Source organism: Bos indicus x Bos taurus, chromosome 1 (genome assembly GCF_003369695.1).
Source record: "Bos indicus x Bos taurus breed Angus x Brahman F1 hybrid chromosome 1, Bos_hybrid_MaternalHap_v2.0, whole genome shotgun sequence".
Classification (NCBI taxonomy): domain Eukaryota; kingdom Metazoa; phylum Chordata; class Mammalia; order Artiodactyla; family Bovidae; genus Bos; species Bos indicus x Bos taurus.
In genome coordinates, this window is record NC_040076.1 from 137513247 (window position 1) to 137531893 (window position 18647).

At 41.3% G+C, this 18647-nt stretch overlaps 1 protein-coding gene across 3 annotated transcripts in view; it reads left to right on the plus strand.

The window, feature by feature from the left end:
- The window catches only part of CPNE4 (copine 4), a 681945-nt gene that overhangs the window by 473819 nt on the left and 189479 nt on the right, over positions 1 to 18647 (plus strand). For all 3 annotated transcript variants that reach the window (XM_027546045.1, XM_027546065.1, XM_027546054.1), the window contains exons 4-5: positions 14005 to 14076; positions 16713 to 16787. In XM_027546045.1, the coding sequence (XP_027401846.1) occupies positions 14005 to 14076; positions 16713 to 16787 (147 nt within the window). The remainder of the gene's footprint in view (positions 1 to 14004; positions 14077 to 16712; positions 16788 to 18647) is intronic.

Below are 18647 nucleotides of genomic sequence, written 5' to 3' on the forward strand. Positions count from 1 at the left end.
GTTGCCATTCTCTCTCCTGAATATCTGAGAAAGCTTCTAAGCTGCTACAACTTTATTCTTAATCCAAGTCTAAATCAGCAGAATGGATTCATTTTAAAACCCTTTTCTAAAAATCCTTTAAATCTGATCATACTGTACTGAAATTCGACATGAAATGTTGATGTGTAATTCTCACTTCTAGCTCAGTGCTTATCACTTTTAATGTACATGCAGGTCACCTGGGGACCTCATCAAAATGCAGATTCTGGCTCAGCAGGTCTGCAGTGGGCCCTGAGAGTCTGCCTTTCTAGCCATGCAGGCTGTGCTGCTGCAGCTGGATAGTAGCCAGCTAGGATGAGGAGGCAATGGCGACCCACTCCAGTACTCTTGCCTGGAAAATCCCCTGGACAGAGGAGCCTGGTGGGCTGCAGTCCATGGGGGTCGCTAAGAGTCGGACACAACTGAGCGACTTCACTTTCACTTTTCACTTTCATGCATTGGAGTAGGAAAAGGCAACCCACTCCAGTGTTCTTGCCTGGAGAATCCCAGGGATGGGGGAGCCTGGTGGGCCGCCATCTATGGGGTCACACAGAACAGACACGACTGAAGCGACTTAGCAGCAGCAGCAGCAGCAGCAGGATGAGGAGGGGAGGACACAAGTGAGGGAGAAGGAATAATTCTCTCTCCTACGGGTGACTCCGCATCCCTCCTATCAGAGCAACCACTCCAAGCTTCTAATGAAGTTCATAAAAATGAATAAAATTTTCCAATTGAGGGGAGAGGGAACAGCATAAGAAAAAACATAGCTCTTTAAAGGCTATTTTAAAATGATCTTTAAAACAGTGGTAAAGTTTCCCTTTACTGGTAGTGTATACAAGATACCAAGCTTCTTAGGCATTATTCTGTGCTCAGATAGGACTGTGCATAAGAAAAAACATAGCTCTTTAAAGGCTATTTCAAAATGATCTTTAAAACAATGGTAAAGTTTCCCTTTACTGGTAGTGCATACAAGATGCCAAGCTTCTCAGGCATTATTCTGTGCTCAGATAGGACTGTGGCTCATCTGGGTCAGTGGTGGAAGCCAGGTGACCAGAAAAGGGAGGGAAAGTGTCAAGACTAGGGTCTTCGGGCATATTTATCTTAGCAGGTCTGATGTCTACCAGGTGAAGTTATATCTGTCTACCAGCAGTCTTGGGAGGGAAAGGAGATGGTAGGGAATTCCCTAAAATCAGTCATCATCAAAGCCATCATCACATCTTTTCCTGGGACTTTGAACCCGGTCATGGGCTAGGTCAGTATTAGTTCCCTGTTACAAATGACCACAAGCTTGGTGGCTTGAAACAACAAATTTATTCTCTCACAATTCTGGGGAAAGAAGTCCAAAATCAGGGTGTGAGTGGGGCCATGCTCCTTCTGAAGGCTTTAGGGGAGAATCCATTCCTTGCCTTGTCCATCATCTTCAAATATTTCTCTGCTCTGTCTTCATATTTCCGTCCTTTCTAAGTGTATGTTATCATATCTCCTTCTGATTCCTTAGATTACATTTAGAGTCCACCCAGATAATCCAGGATTATCTCCACATTTTAAGATTCTTAATTATATCTATAATGACTTTTTTGCCATATAAGGTAATACACACATGTTTCAGTGATTTAGTGTATGGATATCTTTTTGTTTAGTCATGTCTGACTCTTTGTGACACCCTGGACTGTAGCCCACCAGGCTCCTCTCTCCTTGGGATTTTCCAGGCAAGAATACTAGAGTAGGTTGCCATTTCCTCTTCCAGGGGATATTCCAGACCCAGGGATCAAATCCACATCTCCTGCATTGGCAGGCAGATTCTTTACCACTGAGCCACTTGGGAAGCCAATGGATATCTTTAGGGGGTCATTTTTAACCTACCCCAGCCAACATTGCTAAAGTACCTGGTGTCAGTCAGAGGACAACACTGCCAGGAACCTGGTCTCTAGAAATAAAGGAAAAGTCTTCTTTTCTGCCTGATATATTCATCCTGCTCCTCATACTCATACATGGCCTTGGTAGCTACTATTCTGTCTCCTCTTTGACTCCTCAGTTGTCATCCATGAGCCTTCAGGTCAGGAGCGATTTCGTCAGAAGTGCCTCACCTGACCTTCTGGGTCAGGTGAGCCTCCTCTCATGGCACAGCATTGCTTCTCCTTGCAGAGTCGGAATTTGACACGTGTTTTGTGTTGTTACCTCTAGAGAGCAGTGTGTGCCTGCCTTGTGCCATCATGTTATTCTCAATATCCAGCACATGATAGATACTCAATAAATAGGATACTCAGTGAGGAGTAAATCTTGGCCTCAAATCTTATATCTTTGTGTATTAGTCTATTAGAACTGCCATAACAAAATATCACACATTAATGACTTCAACAACTGCAATTTATTTATCATATTTCTGGAGGCTGGAATTCCAAGATCAAGGTGACAGCAGGGTTAATTTGTGGTGAGGCCTCTCCTGCCTTCTCGTGGTCTTCTCATAAACCTTTTTCTCTGTGCATATACGTAGAAAGAGACAGAGAAAGAGACTTCTACTCTATCGTTCTCTTTTATAAGGACACTAGTCCTATTGGATTAGGGCCCCACACTTATGACCTCATTTAACCTCAGTTATTTCCATTATAGGCCCTGTCTCCAAATACATTGTGGGTCAAGGCTTTAAGATTTGAAGCCGGGGGAAGGGACCCAATTAAGTCCATAATGCTCTGTGAACTTAGATAAACACACTAATTTCTCAAAGCCTTGCTTCTCTCATCCCTGTTTCTCTGGGCAAGAGAGAGTTTTGCTCATTGTGCTAAGTTGCTCAGTCATGTCCAACTCTTTGTGACCCCATAGACTGTAACCTGCCAGGCTCCTTTGTCCATGGAGATTCTCCAGCAAGAAGACTGGAGTGGGTTGCCATGTCCTCCTCCAGGGGATCTTCCCAACCCAGGAATCAAACTGGGGTTTCCTGCATTGCAGGATTTAATATTTTGCTCATTGCTGCTGCTAAGTCGCTTCAGTTGTGTCTGACTCTGTGTGACCCCAGAGACAGCAGCCCACCAGGCCCCACCGTCCCTGGGATTCTCCAGGCAAGAACACTGGAGTGGGTTGCCATTTCCTTCTCCAATGCATGAAAGGGAAAAGTGAAAGTGAAGTTGCTCAGTCGTGTCCAACTCTTAGCGACCCCATGGACTGCAGCCTACCAGGACTCCTCTGTCCATGGGATTCTCCAGGCAAGAGTACCAGAGTGAGTTGCCATTAAATGACAGTAAATGAGATCATGTATGTGAAACACTCAACACATTATCTAATACAGAGCAGAATGTCAATAGTGTCTCCCAGAAGCAGACAAGCATTGAAAAAAAGACTATTGGAAAGTAAAAGAAACACTAGAAAGGGAGTGGAGAAGTGGCAGGAAAGGAGGAGGAGTCAATAAAGCAAAGGCTGTGACGTCTAAGGAATCACCACTGGGAGTAACTGGAGCTCCATCCACTGGGGAAACTCAGCTTCTGTGAAGAGCAAACACCACAGAGTTACCCCCATGCCTGGGCAAAAGGAGCTGGGGCATTTCTGTCTGCTCCCAAGGATGTTAATCCTCTCCACTTACAGCTTTCTGAGCTGGTGGGCAGTGGACACAGACTCCAGGGGAACCTGCAGGCAAAGAGATGACAATGTAAGCTGTTGGGAGCCCAGCCAGCCCTGCAAGAGTCCAGCCTGAGGGGACCTGGACCTGTCCCCTTCTGTTGCTGTAGGAGCCATCGTGAATGCTTATACACTGTAGTGATGGGAGTAGTAACTACTACTTTACGGAGCACCAGGGATGCTCCTTGACAAAAGGTTCTGGGGCCAAAAAAGTATAAAATACTCCTACCATGGCTGTACTCAGGGTAATTCAAAACTAGAGCTCTGTTGATGTCCTGCAGTTAAGATGTCAAGCTTTTTTCTAATCCTATGATTTCCAGACTTATCTACAGAAAGACTTTCTCATACAATATTTACTTACCTTTTAAGGAATGAATGTTCTCGGACACATGCTTTGCTGTTGTTATTGTTTAAACACTAAGTTGTGCCTGATTCTTTTGTAACCCCATGAACTGTAGCCTGCCAGGCTCCTCTGTCCATGGGATTTTCCAGTTAAGAATACTGGAGTGGGTTGCCATTTCCTTCTCCAGGGGATCTTCCTGATCCAGGGATTGAACCCATGTATCCAGCATTGGCAGGAAGATTCTTTATTACCTAGGAGTAGTAAAGCCACTGGGGAAGCCAACACATGCTTTGGGCATTCTCAGTTCTGGCTAACAGGTGTGATTGTCCTGTATTGTAAATATGTTCTCATCTGTCCACCTCTGTTGTCTCAGAACAGCACCTAGCACAGAAAAGATGTTCAATAAATGTTTGTTTTGCAATACATTCCTAAAGAAATTTCCAGAAATGATCTGGAGATATTTTCAGTAAAAGGAGCTCATGAAAAACAACTGTCTAGTCCCCAAAATGACTGTTTTGAAAGCCTTTGTATGCAAATCCAGCTGAATATACATGTTAAAATATTGACCAAAATGTTTTTTATTCACCTGGATTTTTTCCATTTATCTAAGTGAAACAGTGGACTTGCCTAGAAAATGAGGGTACCTGCTGTTAGAATACTGTTCACTTCAGAAGGAGAGAAGCATCTCCTCCACAGATTCACGCGTGAATGCAGATCAGAGACTTAACGGTTGTAATGTCCCTCTGATCTCACTTTGCTAATAAGAGTGTTTGCTCCCCCTATACTTCACCTTTCTCAGGATTGCAGCTGCGACCCCACTCTAGGGTGAGAAGAATCAAATGAGAGGACTTCTGACATGTGCATCCCCTTCAGCCCAATGCTAAATACTGCCTATTTATTGGCATCAGTGTCAGCTGGGACAAGGGTGAGTCCTTGTCATTCAAACCCCCTCATCCTCTGACAAGACCAAAGGTTTTTCTTGAGTCTGATACAGTTGCTTCAGTTGCAACAAAGCCTGCGTGAGATGGGGATTGGCCATGAATAGGCTTTTATTCAAAGATCACTGCTCCAGCTGGGTATCCTACTGTTCTAGCCCAAATGCCTAAAATTAAATTAAAAAAAAAAAATGGCAATGCCAATATCAACTCATTGTCAATCATTATTACAATGAGAGATTTGAGACTTTAATTGTTACTCATTTTTTGGAGCTAAGATGGAGGCCTGGAACTGTAAAATAAATTTGTTTGAATACCTGCTTGATTAGCCACTTATGTACTCAAAGGCCCATTTCTTAAGAAGGAATATTTTCTGGGATATTGCTTGTCTTCCTAGCATTCATAAAAGGCAGGAGGTGGTACATGGTAGCATTCTTTTCAGGCCCTACCAATGGAAATGTTAGCATTTCTAAATAAGTTCTCTTCTTCTGTGAGAACTCCAAAACAACAACTCGCTGCTGAACAACCGTCTACTAGAGAATGTTGGATTCCACCAAAAAAAGGTATCCCATGTCCAAGGGCAAAGGAGAAGCCCCAGCATGATGATAGGAAGGGCAAAATCATGTTTAGAATCAAACCCCTTACCCACCAGAGACGCTCAGAGGTCTCTGGTGTGCACCAAGCTTGTGTGCATCAGGAACCAGAGACCCCAAACAGACTGAGCCAGAACTGTGTTTGAGTGTCTCCTACAAAGTTACAGGTCAGCAGTGGCCTGCCACAGGGCAGGGGCTCTAGATGCAGCAGACCTGGATATGGCATAAGCGCTCTTGGAGGACATAGCCATTAATCCCACCAGTTGAGCTGCAGAACTTACACAAGACTGGGGAAACAGACTCTTAAAGGGCACAAACAGAATTTTGTGTGCATCAGGACCCAGGAGAAAGGAGCAGTGACCCCAAAAGAGACAGACCCAGACTTGCCCATGAGTGCCCAGGAGTCTCCAGCAGAGGCACGGGTCGACGGTGTCCTGCTGCAGGGTCAGGGGCACTGAGTTCGGCAGGGCATGTATGGGATATTTTGAAGGAGGTACCTCCATCACAGTTTGGCCTCAGGTCAAACAACAGGGGAGGGAACACAGCCCACCCCATCAATAGAAAATTGGATTTAAGATTTACTGAGCATAGCCCGGCCCATCAGAACAAGACCCAGTTTCCTCCTCAGTCAGTCTCTCCCATCAGGAAGCTGCCTTAAGCCTTGTATCCTTATACATCAGAGGGCAGACAGAATGAAAACCACAATCACAGAAAACTAACAAAACTGATCACATGGGTCAAAGCCTTGTATAACTCAATGAAACTATGAGCCATGCTGTGTAGGGCTATCCAAAATGGACGGGTCATAGTGGACAGTTTTGACAAGACATGGTCCACTGGAGAAGGGAATGGCAAACCACTTCAATATTCTTGCCTTGAGAACCCCATAAACAGCATGAAAAGGCAAAAGTTAGGACACTGAAAGATGAACTCCCCAAGTCAACAGGTGCCCTATGCTATGGGAGATCACTGGAGAAATAACTCCAGAAAGAATGAAAAGACACAGCCAAAGCAAAAACAACACCCAGCTGTGTATGTGACTGGTGATGGAAATAAAGTCTGATGCTGTAAAGAGCAATACCCATAGGAACCTGGATTGTTAGGTCCATGAATCAAGGCAAATTGGAAGTGGTCAAACAGGACATTGCAAGAGTGAACATTGACATTTTAGGAGTCAGTGAAGTAAAATGGACTGGAATCAGCTAATTTAACTCAGATGACCATTATATCTACTATTATGGGGAAGAATCCCGTCAAAGAAATGGAGTAGCCTTCATAGTTAGAGTCAACAAAAGAGTCCGAAATGCAGTACTTGGATGCACTCTCAAAAATGACAGGATGATCTCTGTTCATTTCCAAGGCAAATCATTCAGTAGCACAATAATCCAAGTCTATTCCCCAACCAGTAATGCTGAAGATGCTGAAGTTGAATGAGTCTGTGAAGGCCTACAAGACCTTCTAGAACTAACACCAAAAAAAAAAAAAAAAAATATATATATATATATATATATGTATTTCATTATAGGGAAAGTGAAAGTGAAGTCGCTCAGTCATGTCCGACTCTTTGCAATCCCATGGACTGCAGTTTACCAGGCTTCTCTGTCCATGGGATTTTCCAGGCAAGAATACTGGAGTGGGTTGCCATTTCCTTCTCCAGGGGATCTTCCTGACCCAGGGATTGAACCTAGGTCTCCTGCATTGCAGGAAGACGCTTTACCCTCTGAGCCATTATAGGGAACTGGAATGCAAAAGTAGGAAGTCAAGAGATACCAGAAGTAAAAAGTAAATTTGGCCCTGGAGTACAAAATGAAGCAGGGGAAAGGCTAACAGAGTTTTGCCAAGAGAACACACTGGTCCTAGCCAACACCCTCTTCCAACAATACAAGAGAAGACTCCTAACATGGACATCACCAGATGGTCAACACAGAAATCAGATTGATTATATTCATTGAAGTCAAATTTGGAGAAGCTCTATAAAGTCATCAAAAACAAGACTGGGAGCTGACTGTGACTCAGATCATGAACTCCTTATTACCAAATTCAGACTTAAATTGAAGGAAGTAGGGAAAACCACTAGACTATTCAGGTATGACCTAAATCAAATGCCTTACAACTATACAGTGGAAAGGACAAATAGATTCAAGGGATTAGATCTGATAGACAGAGTACCTTAAGGACTATGGATCAAGGGTCATGGCAGTGTATGGGAGGCAGTGATCAAGACCATCTCTAAGAAAAAGAAAGGCAAAATGGTTATCTGAGGAGGCCTTGCAAATAGACGAGAAAAGAAGAGGAGCTAAAGGCAAAGGAGAAAAGGAAAGATATACCCATTTGAAAGGTGAGTTCCAACGAATAGCAAGGAGAGATAAGAAAGCCTTCCTGAGTGACCAGTGCAAAGAAATAGAGGAAAACAACAGAATGGGAAAGACTAGAGATCTCTTCAAGAAAATTAGAGACACTAAGGGAACACTTCATGCAAAGATGGGCACAATAAAGGACAGAAATGATATGGATCTAACAAGCAGAAGATATTAAGAAGAGGTGGCAAGAATACACAGAAGAACTTCTGACCCAGACCCAAAAAAGATCTTCATGACCCAGATAACCACGATGGTGTGATCACTCACCTAGAGCCAGACATCCTGGAATGCAAAGTTTAGTGGATCTTAGGAAGTATCACTACGAATGAAGCTAGTGGAGGTGATGAAATTCCAGTTGAGCTCTTTCAAATCCTAAAAGATGATGCTGTAAAGGTTCTGCACTCAATACGCCAGCAAATTTGGAAAACTCAGCAGTGGCCACAGGACTGAAAAAGATCAGTTTTCATTCCAGTCCCAAAGAAAGGCAATGCCAAAGAATGTTCAAACTACTACACAATTGCACTTATCTCACAAGCTAGCAAAGTAATGCTCAAAATTCTCCAAGTCAGGTTTCAACAGTACGTGAACTGTGAACTTCCAAACGTTTAAGCTAGATTGAGAAAATGTTGAGGAACCAGAGATCAAATTGCCAACATCCGTTGGATCATTGAAAAAGCAAAAGAGTTCCAGAAAAACATCTACTTCTACTTTATTGAATACACCAAAGCCTTTGACTGTGTGGATCACAACAAACTGTGGAAAATTCTGCAAGAGATGGGAGTACCAGACCACCTGGTCTACCTCCTGAGATATCTGTATGCAGGTCAAGAAGTAACAGTTAGAACTGGACATGGAACAACAGACTGGTTCCAAATTGGAAATGAGTACATCAAGGCTGTAAAATGTCACCCTGCTTATTTAACCTATAGAGTACATCATGGGAAATGCTGGGCTGGATGAAGCACAAGATGGAATCAAGATTTCTGGGAGAAATATCAATAATCTCAGATATGCAGATGACACCACCTTTATGGCAGAAAGCGAAGAAGAACTAAAGAGCCTCTTGATGAAAGTGAAAGAGGAGAATGAAAATGTTGGTTTAAAACTCAACATTCAGAAAACTAAGATCATTGGCATCCAATCCCATCACTTCATGGCAAATAGATGAGGAAACAGTGGAAGCGGTGACAGACTTTATTTTCCTGGGCTCCAAAATCACTGCAGATGGTGACTGCAGCCATGAAATTAAAAGATCCTTACTCCTTCAAAGACAAACTATGACCAACCTAGACAGCATGCTAAAAAGCAGAGACATTACTTTGCCAACAAAGGTCCATCTAGTCAAAGCTATGGTTTTTCCAGTAGTCATTTATGGATGTGAGAGTTGGACTGTAAAGAAAGCTGAGTGCCAAAGAATTGATGCTTTTGAACTGTGGTTTTGGAGAACACTCTTGAGAGTCCTCTGCAAGCAGATCCAACCAGTCAAACCTAAAGGAAATCAGTCCTGAATATTCATTGGAAGGACTGATACTGAAGCTGAAACTCCAACATGTTGTCCACCTGATGTGAAGAAGTGACTCACTGGAATTGACCCTGATGCTGGAAAAGACCGAAGGCAGAAGGAGAAGGAGATGACAGAGAATGAGATGGTTGGATAGCATCACCGACTTGATGGACATGAGTTTGAGTAAACTGTGGGAGTTGGTGATGGACAGGGAAGCCTGGTGTGCTGCGGTCCATGGGGTCGCAAAGAGTCGGACACAACTGAGTGACTGAACTAACTTACTGGCTAAGTAGGAGTGAGAAGAGAGACCTAAGATCATAATTCGTCTTCCTTGAAGAAAGAGATTGTGGATCTTGGAAGACACAATCTGTAAAGGCAATCTACCAACATCTGGTAACACAATGCATGGATCATCTCAGTGCTGAGAGGATTGTTGGGGTCATTGGGAGCTATTGGAATGGGTAACAAATGCAGATGGAACACAATGACACTGAACCAAAATATTTTTTGAAATTTATTTTATCATGTCGTATCTTAGTTGCATCACATGGGTTCTTTGTTGCTTCATGTGGGTTCTTTCGTTGAGGCACACAGATTCTCCAGTTGTGGTGCACGGACTCTGGAGTGCACGGGCTTAGTAGTTGCAGCATCTGAACTTAGTTGCTTCGTGACATGTGAGATCTTAGTTCCCCAACCAGGAATTGAACCTGCATCCCCTACTTTGCAAGGTGGATTATTAACCACTGGACTACAGGGAATTCCTGACCAAAGTATTCCTGAGACCAGATTTATTTGGGAATGGGGCATAATATTGCCTTTCTTTAGACAGACATTGACCTGGCTGCTGCTTATCAATAACTCTTGTTTTGTCATCTATTCATGTGTCTTCCCCTCTACCCCTCTACTTAAACACCCTTGGAGAGAAAGTCTTCCTAATGTCATTTTACTGTTTGTGTTCTGTGCTTTGGTTTATTTCAAGTTAAAAAAAAATAATGTCTACATTATTCTAGGAAATGGTATCTTTTCTACAATGAGTGATAATCTGGGAATGGGGTAAGGGGGATAATGATTTTGCCAATAAGACTAAAAACACTGAAACATTTTTAATGATAGGGTGGGAAAGGTGAGGAGTTTGGGTTCAAAATTAACTATGGGAAGGAAAGCCAATCCTTTATTATCTGAATTTTTTATGTCATTTTATTGATAGCTATACATAAAAAACCTATTTTATTTTATTGGAATATAATTGTTTTACAGTGTTGTATTAGTTTGTGCTGTATAACAAAGTGAATCAGCTATATGTACACATATATTCCTTCCCTCTTGAGCCTCCTTCCCACCCTATCCCCGCATCCCACCCCTCTAGGTCATCACAGAACACTGAGCTGAGCTCTCTGTATTATACAGCAGCTTCCCACTTAGCTATCTATTTTGCACACGATAGTGTATATGTGTGAGTGCTACTCTCTCAGTTCATCCCACTCTCTCCTTCCCACCCTGTGTCCACATGTCCAATCTCTACATCTGTGTCTCTACTCCTAAGCTATGAATAGTTTCATCTGAATCATTATTCTAGGTTCTATATATACGTGTTAATATTTGTTTTTACTCTTTTTTACTTAACTTCACTCCATATGACAGATTCTAGGTCCATCTATATCACTAAAATGACCCAATTTCATTCCTTTTTATGGCTGAGTAATATTCCATTATATATGTATATATATATACATATTTTACATATATATACATATATATACATATATATTTAACATATATATTATACATACACATATATATCCAGCAACAGATGAGTGGATAAAGAAAATATCTTACATATTTACAACGGAAGACCTATGTTCTTAGTCATTATGCCACAGTGAGCTTAACCAAAGCCAGTGTCTTTAGATTACTTCATTCTTAAGGTTTAACTTAATTATTTCTTTACCATCTTCTCCATGCTTACTCACTGAGACTTAGGCACTAACATGAGATCTAGGGCTTAAAAGCAAACACATGTAGTACAAACCCCATTGTGGACATTTTCTGAATCTCTTTTAGGAGTTTCCTTACCAGTTATAATGTAACTGGAGGTCAGTTTCTGGAATCAGACCCAGGTTCAAATCCCAGGTATATCCCCTCTTATCTCTATAACCATAGGAGAGTTACTTAAACTCTGTGTACAGCTTTGCTCCTCTATCAAAAGAAACTAATACTACCAAATTTGTAGGGCTGTAAAGTTAGCAACATAGTGACCCCTAAGACAGAAATCTTACTGAATTTCTCCTTGCCCACAGGGTCTATTCTCTCTTCCCCACTTTATAGCAAAACTTATTGAAAGAATTACCTTCTTATCCATTTCCTTCCTCTTTTCTCTTCATCAACCTACTCCAGTGTATTTTCTGCCTCAAATTTTGTTCTTTGCCTTCCAATTTAATATCCTCTTCGTTGACTCAACTCAATGAAGGGCATTTCTGTCTGATTCAATGATGCCTTTAGGATGCCTCCTACTCTCTCCATATTCAATCCATTTCCAAATTTTGACTATTTTACATTTATCTCATAAATCCAGTCTTTTCTCTCCATCTCCACAGTCACTGTTACCTCTCACCTGGCCTGTTGCCAGAGATTTATAAATGGTTCACCCTCAATTATCCCATTCATCATCCCCACCATGGCCAGTACATCTCTCCTTTGTGACAAGTTACATTTGTTTGACCATTTGGTGTGTTACTTGTGCTTGTGCTAAGTCGCTTCAGTCATGCCCGACTCTGTGACCCCTTGCTCAGTAGTCCACCAGGTTCCTCTGTCCATGAAATTCTATAGGCAAGAACACTAGAGAGGGCTACTGTTGCCTCTTCCAGGGGACCTTCCTGACCCAGGGATCAAACCCCCATCTCTTATGCCTCCTGCATTGCCAGGTTATTTACCACTAGCACCACCTGGGAAGCCCTGATTTATTGCTATCTCCTCTACTGAAAATGTAAGCTCCGTGAAGTCAGAGATTGTATATGACTTTGCTCACCACTCTATTCTTAGGGCATAGCACCAAGTTTGTCATACAAGAGGGGCTAAATAATTATTTTTGGAATGAACAAGGCACTTGCCGCATAATCTGTGTTCTTACATGGGAGCTCCCATTGTTTTCCTTGATGTCATCATCATCATCATCACTAGTGATTTTTTATGGAAACACGCCTTCCTCTTCAGAGGATAGCAAACTGAACATTAGGATAGTTCAATCTGCTTGGCCTAGGGAAGTTCTCTGAGCTTTTTTGCATTGGATATTAGCACACTCCTGATATTGCTCTAACACAGAGACAAAATAAGGATTTCAGAGAATAAGGTTATGCCCCTACTTTTCACAGTGATCTCCTTCCCTATTATGTGTACTTCTACTGATTACTGCATCAAAGATTATCCCAAAACTTGAAATCTTAAAAAAAAAAAAATCATTATCTCACAGTTTTTGTGTGTCAGGAGTTGCAGCAATGGTCCTCTGGACCAGTGTCACTCATAGGCTATTGTCAAGGCACAGTTATCTCAAAGCTCACCTGCGGGGATGACCTATTCTGTGCTTACCGTGGCTGCAGATCAGCTTCTGGTTCTCACTGGCTGTTGAGTGGGGACATCAATTCCTGGTCATGTGGGCTGCTCTTAGAGGGCTGTTCACAACCTAGCAGCCTGCATTCCGAAGAGCAAAGACAGAGAAAGAGAGATGGTGAGCAAGAAAGAAGTCAGGGTGATTTCAGAACCTAATCTTCGAAGTGAAATCCCGTCACTTTTGCGGTATTCTGTTCTTTAGAAGCAAATCACTGGATCCACCCAACACTCAGGAGAGGGAATTACACAAAGGCAAGAACACCAGGAAGCAAGGATCACTGGGGCCATTGCAGATAGAAAGTGCCGCAACAACTGGGGACTTTGTTCTCCCTCCTGAGAGCATGGCTTTCGCTCAAGTCTTTTAAGCTTTGTTTCCTTTAGAAATCATTGGGTACATCTGAGCCTCAATGCCTTGCCATCTTTCCCTTCCAGAAAAGAAAATGAGACGGGGATGGGGTGGGTTCTAATGAGAATAATTCCCAGTGGACTGACGATTTTAGTTGACACCGAATTGTGGAGAGGACCCCAATTACTCCTTTTGGCTTGTTTGAACATCAGTCTCCTGATGACTTACTTTATAGCTTCATAATGAATATATTAAAAATAGAACTCTAGAGGTTATAGATACAGGAGGTATATATTTAGACCTTGAGTTTCTTTCCTCCCTTCACCCCATCCCCCACTCTGCACAGAGGTTTTAGTGCTAATTTGAGATCATTCTGAAACATCATCTTTATTTTAATTTACATATCCAACATGTTTTGTCTAATTTTAATATAAATGTCTCAGCAATGATTAAGCCACCTCCTAAGTGACTAAATTATCTGTAATCCTTCACTCACACAGCTCAGGCTGTAAGAGGAAAGGAGAGAATGACCTGTATTTAGCAGAGGTTTGTAGAAGAACCTTGGAAAATAAGTGGACATTGATGTCGTAATTTAAAGGAGAAGTGTAAATGTAGAATTATATAAGAAAAATACTGAAGTGCATACCTGCAAATATATGACTAGTATCTCCACCTTGTGTTTCCTTCATACAGATTGTTTCCCAGAGAAAGCTGTCCAAATCCTTGTTGAAGCACGGGAACACAGCAGGGAAATCTTCCATCACGGTGAGCCCTCCCTCAGGTGCCCAGATGGAGCCTGCTGGTCCAACCCAGCCTCATGGGAAGCTGACCCTCTGGATGTTAGGGGTTGATCCCATAACTGCTCAGCTATACCGGTTGCCTCTTTTTGTTTTTTTTCCAATCTTTCTCCTTCCTGATAACACAATTTTAACCTTTTCATTGTAGGAAAAAGGATTTGAAAGTGAGGCCATTCACTTCAACTAAGCACTTCTATAATTAAATATAGGTTTTAGCAGGGAACAAAGAAAGAAGTTATTGATCATAGTAAGAATATAGAATTGTCTGGCATTTTCAAATTATCAAAGCTACCTATCCCAGCTTCTCAGTTTCTTGAGAAAAAACATCTAATAGCATTTAGTCCAAGGTTTGGTCTGTTGCCTAATGATCAGAGAGCCTAGCATTTAACTCTTCTTTTTAATATGATAGTTTGGAGCTGCGCTGTTCTATTTGGTAGCCATGTGATTTTTCAACTTAAAATTATTTAAAATTAAATAAAAGCAAATAGTCATTCCTTACACTAGCCACACATATCAAGTGCTCAGTAGATCCATATACTGGACAGTGCAGATTACAGAACATGTCTGTCATTACAGAATGTTCTCTTGGGCAAAACTGGAAGTATTTCTAAATAAAACATGCAATGCTCAAGAAGAACTCCAGGATTTAAAACTTTGGCATCTTGTATTGAAGATCTTGTGAAAGATAAAGTAGTCTAACCATTTAGTTGTGTGGGCAAAAAATAATAGGTTTAAAAAGTGCCAGAAGAATTTGAGTTGCTTGCAAGGCAAATTGTCTTAGGAGGAAAACCTAAGTTCTTTGAACATTCCTTTTTAACTCATAAGTGACTGATTCATTAAAAAAAATTAAGCCAATTTTTAAGGAAGAATTTAAAAATATTTTATTTCTACTGGTCAAAGTTAGGACTGTTCTCACAAGAACTTAGCTGGGTTTGTTGGTTTGGATATTTTAAATGATGCAGTCATATCAGATCTGTTTCTTGACTACCATTTTCAATCATGAACAAATGGTTCAAATGGACTTTGACGATGCCCCTAGTGCTCTAAAAAACTCACACGCAGAGCCCACGGTCCTAGAAAAGACTTGGGATGGTGAACCCAGTTATGAGATCTACCATGGTTCCTTCCCAGGAAAACAAAAGCTCATCTTCCCACCTTTTCTCTAAGAAGTATTGGGAATTTTCTTTCTCTACACAGCCCATAAAAACTCAATCTCCTTCCTAATTTTAAATATTTAAAAACTCCTCTTGATCTTGGATCCTTGGGTCAGAACAATTACTCTGGCTTCTGGAAAACACTTGAAAATATGTGCACATTTTTCTAGGCTTTGCAGATGGAAGTCATAACTTTCATCATCTTTACAAAGATGTCTATAACACAGGATAGTTGAAGGCCATAGTTCAAGTGGAGTATAAGAGGCATTAAAGTACAAAAGAGAATCAAATGAACAACCTAAATATGATGATTCCTGGTTTATCAAGTCATTCTTGAGTTTTCTAGCAAAAATTCAAAAATGACTTGAATTTTGTATGGACCCATGTTCTCTATTCCTTAGGTGCTTACAACTTTGGAGGGATCCTTCCCTATATAGATAGCTCTTTTAGCTTTAATTTTATGCATAAAATAAAAATTTCCAGAGGCTTCCAAAGTGTACTCAAAACAGATGAATGCAACTCATAATGAAAAAGTTTAGCTCAGATAGAATGGAGATAAAACTCAATGTCTTCACATAATAACTTTGACAAGGGTGTCCACAAGGTCAGAGGCATTATGGCCTCTGAATGCATGTGAAGTCTTAACATGACTTAGAAGTAGTTTAACCTATATGCAACTACATTGGTCCCGTATTTTGTTGTTGTCGTTGTTTTTCTCCTTTTCCCATCAATTTCTGCTTCAAGGGTTTAGGAGTCATTATCCAATATTAGGAAGTGAACTTTTTATGAAACAGACTTTTAGATACTATTATCTCTTCATTTATGTCAAAGTTGTTGTCAAGAATTCTCTGTTCTTTGAAGTTAAGGGTTTAGATCCTTGTTCTCTTTCTTCCCTCTCCTCCCTCCTCTTTCTCTCTCCATCTCAAAAAGTCCAGGGACTGTCTTTTTTAAAGCATGACAATTAGAATTTTCTTTGATGACCTTATAACCTTTGGGAGGGCCATACAGACCAGTTTATTTCACAATCCTTTGTGGGTCTGGTAGAAAACAGTGGAGAAATATTGCTGCCTGCTCCTCATTTTTTGGTCACTTCCCAAAGAAGAAAATATATATAATTATTTATGGACGTCCTGTTCAGTGCTGTGTGGCCTTTGAAGGAGAAGCTCTCCCTAATTACTCCTCTAAAACGTCTTCCTCCAGCTTACACCCCATATTTCATGTTCTCATGCTCAGCACCAGTGAGGTCTCCTTATCTTCTGTGGTTTGTTCTAGGGACTTCCTTTGCACACCTGGAGTTGCTGTGCCACATTCACTGGATTGTGGGAAACTCCATGCCAGGTGTCAGTCTTTGTTGATTTTTGGATCAAACACGAGCTAAATTGTTCATGAATCCCTGGGTTGAGTGGTCCAACTGCCACTGCTCTTCCTGATGAATGCTTTTTTCCTTTAGGTGATTGCTGAGGAATTATCTGGTAATGATGACTATGTTGAACTTGCCTTCAATGCACGGAAACTGGATGACAAGGTAAAGTGTTTGGCATCAGCCTTCTTGAAGAAAGTAATAAAGCTAACACACAAAGCTTAATAAGATTTCCCCTCAAAGCTATTTTTTCCCTTTCAACTCACATTATTAAACAGATCAATGATTTCAGAGAGGATGGAAAGTAAGACTTCCCCCTAATTGAGAATCAGTTAATGAGAAGAAGGGAGGACTATAATTAAAACAATTTTATAATTAAGTTTATAATTAATAATTATAATTAATTTAATTTATAATTAAGACAATTTTATTACACTAAGACTTCATTTGTTCCCAAATGCTACAGGTCACATGGCATAGGTGAATGTGATTTAAACCCACTGCTAGGAGCTTTTCAAAGGAAAAAAGAAGATGGGAAAGGGAATAAAAGTAGCATTTTTTAAGCATCATATTTGCAGGCATGGGGTTAAGAGCTTTTCAAGCATGATCACAGTTAATCATTCTTATAGCATCCATGTAACAGGTATTATTAACTCTGTTTTACAGATGAAGTAACAGGTTCAAAGATGAAGTAATTGTCTAAAGTCACTCCATGTGTTAGTCCAAATAATCCAAGAAATAGACACCAAGAAAGAGTTAATGATGCAAGCAGGATTTTATTAGGAGAAATGCCTGTATAGGGAACACAAGAAGGAAATCTAGGAGAGCTGACAGGTCACAATGCAAGTCTGAATATAAGTAAAGAAGAGAGGGAAAGAGGTGGCAGTTTCTGCAACACCACGTAGTCAAAGGAAGATTCTAAAGAAGGTTCTAAGGAAGGAAGTCTAAGGAAGCCAGCAAGTAGTCCTGTGTGTCTCCCATGAGTGCCTTTATAGCCCCTACACACACAGCAATGGCTAGGAGCAGCCCCTGTGCAGCCTGGCCTCGGAATGATGGCAGGACTGGATTTCGGAGTACAACAGCAGTGTTACATTCCCTAAGTGGGAGATCTGCAAAGCACATGACGAAGGATACCCTGCTAGTCGGTGGTGACTCTGAGGACTCAGTCCCAGGTCAGCCTGACTTCCATCTGTACTCTTTTAGTTATATCTCGCAATTTCCATGCAGCCACAGGCCATGTTAGTCTTGTATATACAGAAAAAAATCCTATGGATTCCACCCCTTTAAAAAAATTGTTTCCTATCCAACCATAACATCATATCCACCAGTGCATTTAGGCAATGGCACCCCACTCCAGTACTCTTGCCTGGAAAATCCCATGGACGGAGGAGCCTGGTGGGCTGCAGTTCATGGGGTCGCGAAGAGTTGGAGATGACTGAGCGACTTCACTTTCACTTTTCACTTTCATGCATTGGAGAAGGAAATGGCAACCCACTCCAGTGTTCTTGCCTGGAGAATCCCAGAGACAGAGGAGCCTGGTGGGCTGCCGTCTATGGGGTTGCACAGAGTCGGACACAACTGAAGCGACTTAGCAGCAGCAGCGGCCATTTTCCTAGCATACAACTAAACAGGCGATTTGGGGATGTGGCACTACTTTTTCAAAAAATTGCTTGTAGGTGTTAGAAAAAGGAAAAACTTTTTTCACAGCTCCCCATAGTATTAAGCAGCAGCTCATATCCTGGCATAGTTCATTTTCATACACAAAGAGTATTCAGCCTAATTATGTGTTCATAATTCACTCTCTTATCAGTTCATTTATTCACTCCTTCATCTTTCACTTACCAAACCTTTGTCGTGTGCTTGTCATGCATCTGTTGATGGGAAATGGGCATCCTTGGAGCCAGTCTTATATCCAAAACCTGTAATTCACCATCCAAGTGACACATCAATTTAAACAACAAATGACATAATGATACCAACGCTATAGGAGGATGATACATAATCAGAGTGTCCTGAAAAGGGAAT